Below are 14,562 nucleotides of genomic sequence, written 5' to 3'. Positions count from 1 at the left end.
AAATAAACATCCCCCACTCTTTGGCAGTGTTAGTCAAATATTGCTAAAAGCCACCTTTTATGTGCACCATACTACCTGTAGGGAAAAAAAATGTTGCCCTACCTTTTAAGTGGCAACTTCCATGGAAAGACAAATATGTGCAGTAAAACAAAGTTACAATGCATGTGGTAGGCAGAATACTCATGTTCTGACTTAAATTGTGCATTCTTGTAAAGGTTGTTTCTAAGGTCAACTAAATATGGAATAAGGATTATTTGAATTAATACAAAAGAAACAAATCAGAAGGTTGATTGCTAGTAAAAGCTGTATTTACACCAAGGCTGTATTGACCTCCTCAGATCCTCCAGCCCTAATTTTCTATGATTCTTAATTTGATTTTTCACCATTCTGCCCATGCCAGAACCTCTTTGGACTTTCCCAGCTCATTTCCTAGGAAATTTACCTCACTAATATTTACCTCACTAATTCCAAGACTCACAATTTTGGAATCCACCCTGCCCTCACTGAAATCAATGGGAATTCTGCTCTTAACATCCATGTAAGCAGGAGCAGACTATTTTAGAAACATCATGGGTACCTCCCTGCCCCTTCTGCCAAAACAGCCAGCAATGCAAAGAATCACACGTTCAAGCTGAGTAAATGATTAAAATGGATGACTCGAAGAATATGCATTATGTTTCTTTAATTATTTTAGTACATTTTAGAGCCAGAATAGAGTTTTGTGATCGGTGGGGTTCACTCTGATGTGACTGAGGTTTGTCTCATATAGGAAGATGTATTTAGTCCTTTGCCAATAGCTCACATATGATATATGCCATTTTAACAGTGCATTTGGTCAATACAGACTCTCTTGCAGGTATCTGTGAACTTTTTCATGAATCATGTATGAATTTTTGGCACGAAGAGGAACAGGTGCAGTCACCTGGAGTCATAATAGAGGTCTCCCAGTGCCAGCACTGAAAATCAGAGAGGAGAACTCTTTTGGAACAGAGATGGGGCTTGCAGGCTTATTCAAGAGGCTCATATTAGCTTGCTGCTTTGAAATTCCTGGGCTTCTGAAGGAGTCCATTGGAAGCCTAATCCCCATAGCATTGTAGCAAGTGGGCTCCAAATTAGGCAGCCATTCAGTGTTTGAGAACAGAACAAGTGTTGGCCTGCAGTATCATGTCTACTGTTTCAGACTACTTAGCTACCTCGCTTCCAGGAAATACACTGTTAGTAATGTAACTCTCGGTGTGATTTTCAGTAACTAAATGACAGGGTGAAGGGAGTGTTTTATTCATCTTGAGTCAGAAAAGTCATCAAAGTATTGAAGTTTTTCACTACCTTCCTCTCACTCATGAAGCTACCCTCCCAGCTGGCCAAACAAAATGAACACAGTTCTAACGAACTGCCTATGAAGAGATACAGAAGTTTGGAAACCAGATGATTAAGGAAATAGACACTGTATTCGTATTTAAGACAGTGGTTATATCTATCCAGGTCAGTAATAGCTGGAGGTTGTTTCCATGTGCGTGCTCATGGGTGCGTGCACATGGAAGAAGTTGATGGTCTCAGTTTAGTTATTTATGGACAGATGTCACCATCACAGAGCCAAGCACTATAAATGATAAGCTTGTTGCTAACTTAACCAGCAGCCCAAAGACTTCAGTGGATGGGGGACAGCCATCCGCTTGCCCTTCTCAGCCAGGGATGAGGCACTTTATTTGGAAAATCTGCATTGTAGTGACACATAGGGTAAGGAAAAGCAAAAGGACCCCAGTTTCTCAGGTAGTGAATATGCCCCCTCTCACAACAACTACATTCAGTTAGAAAGCAAACACTGTTGCTGCGAGCAACAGCACAATCTAAAGGCCTTGTTACACCTTACATGATAAGCAGTACAAATGGTGATCAGTGTTATTGCCAGCTCGAGTTTGGAGCAGTCACCTGTACAGGCCAGCAGAGGCTTGGAGGACTGAATACCTCTCCTGTTCTGGGCTTCCCCCCTGCTCCCTGCCCCCTTTTCCTGGGGCTCCCCTCTTCCCCCCGCATCCCACCGACCCCCACACTTACTTGTGGCTGCCCACACTGTCCGTCTCAGGGGATAGGGAAGGGTTAACCTACCTGCCCAGCCCTCTTGCCCTTGCCACTATCAGGCTGCTGCTCATTTCTGGGTTAAGCCTGCCCAAAGAGCAGCATTGGTGGCCAGTAGGACAGATTAACCCTTCATTGCCTGCTCCCCCAGGACAGACAGTGTGCGTAGGCACAAGTAAGCGGCAGGGAAGGGGGGGGAGGGCAATGAGCAGGAACCTGGGGTGTTGGGGACAGTGTGGCTGAGCAGTGGGTTATTTACATTACAGGTAGCCTAGACTGGCTACACCTTAATTTAACATGAGCTGGATAACATGGATCAGAGACAAACCTGCCCTGGAGTGGCATACCTCTGAGTTGCATAACAAGTGCATAACACTAGTTTCAGGTGTTAATGTGGGGGACAATGCAGGTGTTAGCTCCAGGAGGTACCCAAAATTGCTGTGTAACAAGGCCCTAAGAACACGGATGTTATGTTCTCATTTGATTTATCTTGACCTGCTGAAGTCACAGGCCTGCTTTTTATTAAAAATGACTAACATACCAATTGGAACCAAATATTAAAAGGAAAAGAAAAGTGTGATTTTCTTCAATGGGATAAACAAAAGTTGTGGTCAAGTAGAGATTTGCAACAGTAGAGGACCTGGCTAAATAGACAGTAGTGCATGTCAGATTAATCTCAAAGTACCATTATATTGTTTTGAGGCTTTCCAAGAGAAGAGGTTCTTCTTTTATCCCCTAGGTTCAAACAGGATTAAAGACTCTTCCACTCAGCTGAGAGTGAGAGATAGATGATAATCCTAGAAGCAGAGCAGTGCTAAGCACAAGAGAAGCAAAGTTAGTTTCCCATCCAACTGGAACCTCACCTCTGTAAAGTTACCTGAGAAAACAGTCATTGATTTTTTTAAAAACTGGCCATGTTTACATGCTGAGTCCAAATCCATACCCTGAAGAAATCAGTGGGTTTGATACTACGTTCGCTAGTGATTCGGCAAGCCCAGTTTCTGATGCAAAGGACTTTAGGTTTAACTTGTTAAACCAGACTCTCCAACTTTGTCATCTTGTCTGGCAAACTGCGTTTATAAACAAGGAAGAAACAATGAGACTTAGAAATACAAAGAACAGTTGAAATGCTCCAATATTTCTTCTCTAACTTTTTTTTTTAAATCTCCTTTCACTTTACAGCATCAACCAGCATAATTGAACATACAAAGCAAAAAGGAAGAGAGAAATTAAAAGAACAGCACTGCTCGGTTCATGAGATTACAGTTCATTTGAATTTCAAATAAGTCTTCCTTGCAAGCAGGTACTGTAAGAATGGATTAAAGCTGTGCATGCCAAAACTGTAAATATATAAGGTTATGTGAATCCAAAAATGCCACAGGCATAAATCCTTTCCACAAGAAACTCTTGGCATTGGTTCTGTTTAAATGCACAGTAAATGCCTGCAATACATTCATATCTACATTCTGTTCCACTGCACAACTACCCATAAGGCCCTACGTCTCTTTCAAACCAGATCACTGGAGAACCCTGTTCCTCTGCAGTGGGGAAGCCAAAGCCATTTTATTGCCATCAAAAATGATATTAGCTATTCAGGCTACCGCTAACCATCACTGCAAACTGACTGCCTCCTTCATAGTGACAAGCTGAAATTCAGCTGGTTTGAGAGACTGTGTTCCCTGAAGTGCTAGATATTGCCTTTGCCATCTTTAAAATTACCTTACAAAGAACGAAATTAGTCAGGCCAATCTGTATATATGAAATAGTAACATTATGTGGCTGTTGCACTCTGAGCAGAGATGTCCAAGCCTCTTGTTGCTTTACTTTACTGCCTGTGAGAATGCTGCTACAGAGGCCTTCTTCACAAAGGGATTTAAACCAGAGATTTAAAGAACAAACCAAATTGGTATGCCAAGGACAGAAAAAAGTATTACGTGAAGTCTGTTGGATCAAATGCATTCACTAGAACTGTACTAATTTCTGCGACAGCCTATTAAAAAAAGAAACAGAAGCAAACAAACAGTAAAGTTTGGCTCTAATTCCCTACTACAATGCTTATGCCTAAGTACAGTATACGCCAATATAATCACAGGTAGAGCTGAATTTAAGTTGGCATGTGACCTCAAGTCAGCAGTGTCATAGCCAAAGATACAGAAAACAGACTAGGTCTACACACTCGAATGGTATCATCCTCCTTCAGATTTGAACAACAAAACAAAATAAGCTTCCTGTGCTTTGTGATAAGCCTCTCTGCTAGAAAGAATAATAATAGTATTTTTACATTGCTGATAAGTACTGTACACAATCAACATGTTTAGGTGCCTGTGTCAAAGATGAACTCTTACAGTGTTGGCACAGGTTGGTGGCATTATGAAAATTGACAGATATTAATAAGCATCAATCCTCTTTTCCCTGCCCCCCCCTTAACACTTTGACCCCCCAATTCAAACAACACCAAATGTAACATTTTATGAACAAGACCTGCGGATTATGGCAACCTGTCTAGAACTGACCATGTGTGAAAGAAAAGAACACAGAAAATTGGACTTGTCTGCCATTCTCAAGACAAAAATATCCACATTCTAAAGGGCTTTTAAAAAATGTAAAAAATTGGCCCTGTTATCATTATGGGAATTTAGAACACCTCTAAAACACACACAGAAAGACAGGTATTATTGACAAATTTTAACCAATGCTGAGGCTCTAAAAGCTGCTCTTTGTTGTTGTTGTTTGGATACAGAAGGGGCAATTCATTGTAAATGAATATTAAAAAGTATTTTTCTTAAATGCTAGTGTGTTATTCTTCCCCCCCCCAATCTCAACGGTTTTGTCTGTCACTTGCTTCTCCAGTTGTGCTGATCTTTTTACTGTAGATGTGCTCAAGAGTCCGAAGTAGAGTGTTTTCTTCTCACTGAAAGAGTCATCCCCAATCCCCCCCCAGCCATAATGCCAACCCCCCTCGTCCCCATACACACACATTTAGATAAGCCATTCCTTTTTGCTTTCATCAATAGTCTCCGTAAAGTTGGGGTCATTGTTCATGATGGCTGCATCGGCACTCTCAGCAGACTCTGCCCCTTTGGCCTCGTTAGTGTGGTAGGTCCCCTTGTGACGGAACATGTAGCGTATCAGGAACACAAGTGTGCAAAGGATGGTAAAGATCACAACAGCGATGACACCTAAGGGGGAGAGGGGAGTGTCAAAAATGAAGAAAAAGGCAAGACTGTCACTTAAAACCCCCAAAGATATTCTTATATTTATCCAGCTACAGAAAATCAAAAAATTACTTTTTGAGCAAAGTTATATTATTAAGAATATACTCTTTAATTCAACACTGCTTGCTACAAAGATAAGGTACCATTTTTATTTCTAGGAAATGGTGGAAGATAACAGTTTTATTTCTCAGAAAAATTGCATGGTACACTTGGACTCTGTCATCCTCCCCCCATCATGTTGATAATTCGTGGAGCAAAAAAAGACAAACTTGGTCATCTGACTATTCCTTATTACAGGGCAGGGAAGGCAGCTGGGACACCTGCTCATAAACCTAAATAAGGGTCCACATTGTGTGCTCTGCAATTTGATAAAGGAAAAGCCTCTCACAAAAGTTGTGGAGTTGGGAATGGTCCTGCTTTGAGCTGGGGGTTGGACTAGATGACCTCCTGAGGTCCCTGCCAACCTTAAATTTCTATGATTCTATAAAAAGCTAGTTTTGCTGCTAATTTAGCACCTGACACCATAAGCAAACCTATTAACTCAAGTGGGATCCATGAGTGGTCAAGCAGAATGTGGCCCCTAAAGCAGGGCAAGATTAACTTGATCTTTGTCAAAGAGAGCACTGAACCCAACATGCAGCCTTTGATTCTGAGAGCTTGATTTTCCCTCAGTGGGTCCTGAATTAGGCTTCTGTTAGTTTGTCTGCACTAATTCACTGGACTAAATGACAAGAAATGTTGCCAGTTGTACTAATATAGTTATACCAGCATAACTCACCAAGTGGACTCTTCTATTACAGAATGAGAAAGGCTTTCCTTTGCCTTGGCTTGAACTGCTTCCAGAATGACTAAATCAGAGGAGAATCATCTTATACCAAAATAATCCATCTTGGTTTAAATTCATACCTTACTTTGTGCTAGTGTAACTTTCCTGTGTAGATGACCCCATAGTAAACCAGGCAGTTTGAATGGTTCTGCCATTACAGCCTACACTCAAGCCACAAATCATCTCAACTAACGTTTACTTTTTCCTTACCTCCTATAATGGCCGAGTTCCTGTTAACTCCATCTCCTATAGCTTGGCCATTGTATGGGAAATCAGCACTGGCTGTAAAAAGGGAAGCAAAGATCCATGTTATAACACCACCAATTAATGAAAATGTGTACATTGGCTTAAAACAGCAGTGTTCAATCCCTGGCCTTTGGTCCAGATCTGGCCTGTGGAGCCACATCAACCAGTCTGAAGGGCTCTTCATTGGTCTGAAAATTTGGCAGTGGTGGAGCAATGTCAGTGTTAACTGCCACTCCCCTTCTGGCAAATGTCTGGAAACTTGGGGAACCCTATGGGTCAGGTAGTGAAGCCCGCCACTCTGTGCACTAGACTGGGCACATAGGGTGGAGTGAATTGGTATCTGGGCATGCCATGCCGAATCTGGGTGGTATGAGGCAAGATCCAGGCATGCAGTGACCAGGGCCAGTGTAGGAGCCAACCCCATCCTGTGGTTGGGCCCCACATCACTCATCTAGCCAGCAGGACCAAAAGGTAGATCACAACTGGTTTAAAAAAAAATACACTTGCTTCAATCCCGGCATTGTTAAGTGAGAGTTAAAAAGAAAGTTAACTGTTATCTTTATTTTAGTATTTACAAAAAGAAGAAAAAAGATTTTCCTCTTCACCTGAGCCCAAATCTCTTTTTTCCTCTTCTCTACCCTATGTTGCTCATTTCAAAACCTAACTCAAGTAAGGGAGGCAATCCATCAGCATATATTAACCTATAGTTGAATAAGTGCATGGCATGTTCCCCTAACAAAAGCTTCTATGGCTTTACATTGACTCCCTAACGATAGAGGAAAATAGAACGCATTCAATGCAATTTCTGTTACTGACCGCTGCTGTCCGGTGGGGATTCTAGGGTTTGCAATCATTAGGGAATGCCATGTGATCCTTAGAGACTGTGTGCATCAAAAAAGTACTTTTGTGTTTTTTGGGTACACAGCCCAAGTTCAACAAACGAGTAATTCCTCTGTGGCAAAACCAAGCCACAGAACCAGTTCAGAAGGAGTGTAGCATATGAATGGGAGGTTCTTGTTTTGGTATCCGCTGAATACCGTGAAGTATTTTCAGGAGGAATCTCTTGTATTTGATGTATCGTCACAATTCTTTCATGTGGCCCGTCACTGCAGTGTTGAACTGCTGTATCTAAGCTAACTCTGAAAGTTGTGCAAGGAGTTATACATATTTAATACTTTGTCAGTGAAATACGTATTGCTTCTAATGAGCCAACAAGATTTTTTTGGAGGGTGGAGGGGGGGCAGCACTGGAAGCTATTAAAGCTAATTTCAAATACTGAGTGATGGAGGTGGAGCTTTCTTTCTTTGCTGTATTAGGTCACCATTAGAAGCCATTTGTGTATTTACTGCTTCCAGTGTCTTGTTAAAGGGTTTAAAATGGGTCTATTCAGGTGTCGGAGAAACAGAATAATGTGCCTTTTGTTTTGCAAGGCAGCCATACAAAAGTTAATAGCTCAGGCTCACTATGTGGGCTAAAAAAAGGTTTAGGGATTAGAGAAGTCTTCTCAAGGATGCCCTAGGATGGAAACAAACTACTCATGCTTGCTAGTTTATAAGCATCCTTGAACAGAAGCAAGAGGCCATTTCTTGGGTCTGGTTATGAGGGCCTATCTGAAGCAAGTTGCTTGCTTGTCATTTGTCACTACCTGTGTTTCTGAACCAGGCCTCTTGGGCCTCTTGCAGATATAGTGCTTTAAGAAAAATTCCAATTTCTGCTTCAAAGAGGGCAGTGACCCTAGGTGACCCTGAAACATCAGTTACAGGGACAGGTTTTCAGCTTGGTGGAGGAGGCAGTTGCTGGCAAAGTGCAACAATAGCATTATCTTGATTATTGTGAGGAAGGAAACAAAAAGGAAAACCTGGTTGTAAACTAAAAGCTCTTTTACTTTTTTTTAAAAGCTGTCCATTTGCTTGGTTGGTGAAAACTGCCCTACCCACTATACTACAGCAGGGTGCAGCAGCAACATAGAAGAGGACTGCTATCTTTTGAAGCTACTGAGATTTCTTGAGTAATTCTTCCTAAGCTCTTTCAAAAAGGAACTAGGGAGAAATGATGGTGGTGGTTGCAGGGGTAGGTTGGGCTACACAGTGAACTCTCTCTCACTAGCAATTTGTATTGGAGATGGAGGGAGGCACTGCCAATGGTAGTGTAGGAAACTGCATGAAGAGTGACACGGACCCCAGCAGGATCCCTCCTGAGCTGCCGCACCATCACAGCAGGCTCTTTAGGGCTGTGAAAGGAAGTCCATGGAGGCGGGGGAGGAGGACCATAGTTCATGATGATAAAAAGCCAGGGAGATGTGATGGGGGTAGTGAAGACAAAAGTAAGTTTGCTAGGCTGGGAAGCTATTGGAAAAGGAGCCAGGTCTGAACATACATCTTTTTGCTGGCTGGAGCCTAGTTCAACGGTTTACACTGCTAAAAATCAGCCGAATAAAACAAACCTCACCACAGTCAATGAGTTTTGTCTCCCTTCCCAAAAAGTGCCACACAGTTCATTAACAGACTGAATTAATTACTGCCTCTGCACTTGTTTCTGTGCCAGAAAAGGGATCCTTTTTTTATGTCACTGGGAGTTCTGACTGAGAGGAACCCCCCCGCCCAGAACAAACCCCCTTATGACACTAGTTTACTATGTAGTGTATGCCACTACCAATAGCATGTGAGAGTGCAACAGCCTAACTAGGGTGGGGTGAGTGGGACATTAGTCCCAGGCACTAAGCTAGAGGGGACACCAGAGTGGCAGTGCCTGGGGACCCTGCATTATGGCAACAGCAGCTAGGGTGAAAAGTGCACTTCTTGCTCTCCAGTGCTCTGCCTAGGGCATTACAATTGCTAGTTACATGACTGGTGTCTGTATACTACTGAGGTGGTGTTACCTGTCAGCTCCATGTTCTTGGGGAACCCTGACACAGGACACAGACTGTCTGACTCACAAAGAATCGCCCTCCCCACCTAAACAGAAACTGATTAAGATGCAGTGAGATACACACCTAAAACCCTCCAGATAAGGGTGACAAAAGTGAAACAACTGCCCTAGGTCTCATTTGCATCTGAAATGGGAACAGATGACCATTCATTTACATGAGAGTTGGAGAACAGAAAGCCTGAAGCAGAGACTGCAGTGAATTCTGGGATCAGCGAAGCAGGGGGAGCACTGCATGATGGGGATGCTGTGCTCCAAATGCTAATCAACCCCCATACCCAGCTCAGCATTTATCAGATCAGTTCTAATCTGGATTTACAAAGGACTTTTCCTTCCCCCTCCCCCCCCCACACACACCTCTAAGCAAAAGTAAGTTTACTAGGCATCTCGGGCTGTACATTCCCCGGTCCCACTATGGGAGGCCTACGTAAACTTAATTGGCTAAAACTCGGCTGGCCAGGTTAGGGAATGCTGAAGCAATAGACCGAGTCAGAGGGGGTATGGATAACATTTGAACAATGTACAGGGTTCATCACAGCGTCCAGCCCGTTGAAGCCCTGTCCACAAGCGTTGTCATACTTTTCCGGAGACGACTGGTGGAAGTCCTCTCCACAACAGGTTATGAACACTCCAATAAGTGCCTTAAGTCTGTTAAAAGACTATAGTAAGATCTGCAAAAGTCATGCTAAACTGAGGCTTGTTCACAGCAAGTAAAAATACAAAACCCTGATGCTGCAAGCTATGGTTTCTGAAGACACCAGGAGATATCCCCTCAAGTATATGTGCTATCCACAGGAATGTCAAGCTAGCTCCTAAGTATGTGTTTCCTGAGTATCAATCAGGTTCCTGAGATGTTCCAATCAGATAACCCCTTGTCAATAGAAAAAGACAATTTGATTTACACTACTGAGAATGCTTGAAAGAAGCTGAACTGAGGGTATAAAAATCTGTAAAAGAAGCAGCAGTGTGTGGTGACACTACCCGCTTTCTTCTGGAGAGGCTTAAGGAGGCAGATCATCTCCCTTCAAGGATCGTGCTGAGAACTTTGACTTGTCAGCTTTGCAACCCGAGTGCCTTGGACTGGTGAGATCCCAGCTCCCTCTCTCTTTTCTCTTCTCTCTGTCTAAGCATAGATTTCTGAACTTGAACTGTATTAGTTAAGCTTGAGCTAAGTTTCCCCAAATACTTAGTGAAACCAGGGTATACTGTGACTGTTTGTGTTTGTTTTTCCTTTGCATGTCTATTACTACTAGTGTCAATATATATTTCATCTACTTAGCAATAAATAACTTTTATAGCCAAACTGGTGGTAATTGGGTATATTTTTCCTTCTTTACTCCTCTTTCAGCACACCCCAAAGTAGTGGGCAAATCTGGTAACAGTGGATGGAGACAGCAGTACAGAAAGGGAAGTGGAGAAAAACCAGCAAAACAGAACTTGTACTCATATTCTAGGAGGAAAAAAAATCACATACGACTTCTAGACAGCAAGCAGAAGTGTAGTAGCAAGTGATGTGGGGGCAAGGGGAGAGGGAGGAGGTTAAAAGGTACAAAATGAGGTTTCCTTTAGTAGGAATTAAGCAGAAGGAAGGATTCCAGAGAGGAGTGAAGGAGGAGAGCGAGGCCAGCCAAGTAAGAGCGGGCATTCTAGACAGTAAATGCCAGTCAAATATGTCTTTCCGACACATCGCCTTTCAGCCTTTCAAAGTCACATTCTTCCAATACCTACTTCTTGCCATGGTAAGCTAACAGGCTTCTTGCCTGGGTCACTACCCAGTAATTATTAACCTAGGAAATAAAGGACATGCTGAATAATCTAGGCTTGCCATACCACTGTTAACACTTCTGCTGCAACTGTGCAAGGATGCAGTGTGCTTTTCTGCTTCCTTGGATATAAACCAAGGTGCCTGAAAATTCCTGCCTCATGGCAACTATTAACAGATCAGCTAAAGATAATACCTAGAAACTCTGCAGTCTGAAACACAGTAGGATAATAAAGAGTCTATGTGCAGCTGCATTACTTGGTGAGTGTCTTCCCTCACTCTTGTTTCATTACGGTTGGGAAACACGCCTCATTTTTCAAATACTTCCAGTAGTTCTGGGACCTTAATTTTACAATATATCCCAGTAAGGCCTTGCTCGCTGCCAGTTACTTGTACTACAGTAGCCTCAAATAATGACTTGCCCAGATCAAATAAGCGTCATGGAGCTGCAGTTATTATATGTAGCTATCCCACAAAGCAAAAAGTAGTTTTCTTGTCCAGAGGGACTACAGCTGAATTTCTGCTGTAATACTGGACAAAGGGGAAAAATTAAGACACCTCAGTTATTCACTGCCATTCTAACCAGGCAAAGTCAGCTCAACTCCATCAAGAGGTTGACTACTTTTTGTTCTAAACACTGCACATTGCCTAGGCATTGGCTGAGACTATAAGTTAGGGGCAACTAGTGACTTAGGTTGTGAAGGCTGGGCTTGGACTCTATACCAAAACAGATTAATTATTTAGGACTTTCTTCCTGAATTTCCTGTCCCCTTCTCTGGTTCTGAGCTGTCAAGTTCCCATCTGCATGAACTCACTGGGAAGCAAAGGGTAATCAACATAGCAAATACTTCTCCTGTGGAGGCATCCATCCTGGAAAAAAAATTACAATTTGGGTTCAGAGATTCTGGGAAAAACTCACATAATGCAATGCACTTCCAGGAATGCTTCAGTAACCACGTGCTATATTTCACAAAGTCCTGTGCTTTGGCACTGGCAGCTGTGTCACTATTTTTGCTCTAAGGTGCCAATATCACCCAGTAGCAAAAAATATGTCAGTAACTATTGTGCCAAAATACCAGGCTGTGCTGTGGGTGACAACTGATAGGAGAAATCTGAACTCTCATATGTCCTATGAATGCAATGCAGTTGCACAATGAAGGGTAGACGGCACTGCTCTTTATATCATTTCCTCTCATTTAGGGCTTTTGGTTTAGCTTTGGCCCGGAACCTAAGCATAAATCATATTCTAGAGCAGGGAGTCTCACTTGAATGACTTGGCAAGCTGGATCTGAATGGAGGGACTTCTCACTGCAGCTGTTAGTGCTACCACAATTAATGAGTCTGCTGCTCAAACCCCATCACCAACTGCTGTCCATTTTAGGCACCAGAGACAACTGAAAACACTAAATTCAGTGGCAACATTCCTCCCCTGCCATGGGTGCGAGCTGTGCCAATGAAGTGGCCTCAGTAGCTGCAGCAATGGGAGTTGAACAGTGGCAGCGTTAACTGTTGGTGATGGCAGTTGCAGCCAAAAGGCCCACAGGCTGAAAGACTCAGCTCTGCGTGCTGCATAGCACCCCTGACTCCTTGGCTGTCTCCTCCTTTCACAGCTGTACTGGCTGCATTCAATTTCAGATCAGCTTCAATGAGTGCTGCAGAGTCAATCGAGGGAGAGCTTACTTTTCAGGGGCTGTGCAATCTTCTCAATTCTTTTATTGGCCTAAGCATTAACAGAGCAAGGTGGAATTAGCTGAACACATGGAGGCGACTAAAGGAATGGCTAGAGGCAAAATCCATGTTTTTAATATTGTTTTAATGACTGGGAATTTAAGATCACTATAAGCAGATGTCTGAGGGGCCTAACTTTTCTGAGCACACTTAACAAGATCCTGTAGTATCATCAAAGGCCCTATAGTATGTGTAAAGCTATTAGGTATGGATGGATATCTACAGCAACCACTAGATGGAAAGGGGAGGCAGAACTGGACAAGCTGAGCAGAGGTGAATGTGTGTGTTCAGTGCTAGAGAAATGGTAGATCTGAGATACTGAAGCACTGAATCCTACTGCAACTTTCTAGCTCCATTCTCTACAGAGAATGATGTAATTTAAAAGTTCCTGCTGACTTGCCAAACTTAGAATTCAAAAAGCTCTTGTTAAATTGGAGAAGGGGTCCAAGTTTAATAAGATGAAATACAATAAAAGACAACAAAGTACTACATTTAGGAAGAAAATAAAATCAAGTCCACAAATTTAAGAAGACTAGCTGGTTTGGCAGCAGTATTGCAGAACATATTTTGTGGGTTAGAGGGGATTGCATTGAATGCAAGTCAACAATGGAAAAAAGACAAATTCTGGGCTGTATTAACGCCGGGGTCAGACCCAGAAGGTCATGATTCTGCTCTATTCAGCACCAAGCAGCTTCAGCTGGGTCTAGTTTTGGACACTACATTTTATTATAAAGGATGCAAAAATTAGAGTGCACTCAAAGGAAAATGACACAAATAAGAAGTTTAGCAAACGTAACCAATGAGGAAGGGTTGCAGAAACTGGATTATTTAGCATAGAAAACAGATGACCAAGGGTTAATGTAAGTATATTCTAAAAGACAGAAAGGCTATCTAAAGGACAGACCCTCCATTTCCACACAGGATAGGACATGAAGCAATCAGTTTAAATTTGCAGCAAGGGGAATTTGGGTAGGATATAGGGGAATAAAAACCATCTTACTATATGGACAGTTAAGCAATTGGAGTAGGTTATATCGAGAGGTTGTAGAATTCTTGTCATTTTAAGAAGGAGCTAGACAATATCTGTCAGGGGTGTTGTAAGTACCTTTGATTTATTTAAGGGAAAGGGATGGACAAGATGACCTCTTGAGATCACTCCCAATCCTATATCTCTATAAATACAGTTGTTTTTAATGGCTTTCTGAAACTTGGGTTGAATAAAAAAGCTGCATACTGTGATCATTTAATCAGGCCTGATTCTCAACCAGTAGGAGAAAATCCTCTCATCCCTAACCCAAAGAATATTATCAGAATAGAAGAAAATGTTCCATCATGAAAAGATCTTTTAATTACAAAACCTAAACAATGCCTCTGCTAATATAATGATTCAGCTTCACAGCTGTGCAAAATGACCCATGTTCAATTAAAGAAAAATAGAAAGAGAATGAGTCTGCATATGACTTAATTCAGGGGAAAGCTGTTTGTTTCAAGAGATAAAGTCATTTTTATGGCAGAAACAGCAAAAAGTTTATTTCTTAATAAAATTATGCTTTTGAGAAGTAACTTCAGATGGGAATTCTCCACCATCACAGTGAACACATGTACAGCTTAAGCGTCAAGATAGGCAAGCTTTGGATATTTTCTACTCAAGCTCCATTGAACTGGTTTTGCATCCAAGCCGGATTTTGAGAAGCTTGATGAGCATGAGGACTGAGTAAGAAACTTCTGTTGATCGCAGCCGTAAATAAAGATGTCCTGTTCCATGCCTACTCTATCTGGCAGCC

General features: G+C 42.2%; 1 protein-coding gene across 1 annotated transcript in view; it reads right to left on the bottom strand.

Moving 5' to 3' along the window:
- Positions 1 to 2,768: 2,768 nt before the first annotated feature.
- CNTNAP2 (contactin associated protein-like 2) overlaps positions 2,769 to 14,562 on the bottom strand; it is a 1,403,431-nt gene continuing 1,391,637 nt past the window's right edge. Inside the window, exons 24-25 of the mRNA XM_019535795.1 lie at positions 6,328 to 6,399; positions 2,769 to 5,255 (exon numbers count right to left, since the gene is read on the bottom strand). Coding sequence (XP_019391340.1) covers positions 5,056 to 5,255; positions 6,328 to 6,399 — 272 coding nt within the window. The 3' untranslated portion in view covers positions 2,769 to 5,055. The remainder of the gene's footprint in view (positions 5,256 to 6,327; positions 6,400 to 14,562) is intronic.

This window comes from Crocodylus porosus, unplaced genomic scaffold (assembly GCF_001723895.1).
Source record: "Crocodylus porosus isolate Cpor-Errol unplaced genomic scaffold, CroPor_comp1, whole genome shotgun sequence".
Classification (NCBI taxonomy): domain Eukaryota; kingdom Metazoa; phylum Chordata; order Crocodylia; family Crocodylidae; genus Crocodylus; species Crocodylus porosus.
This window is presented reverse-complemented; position numbering and strand designations above follow the sequence as displayed.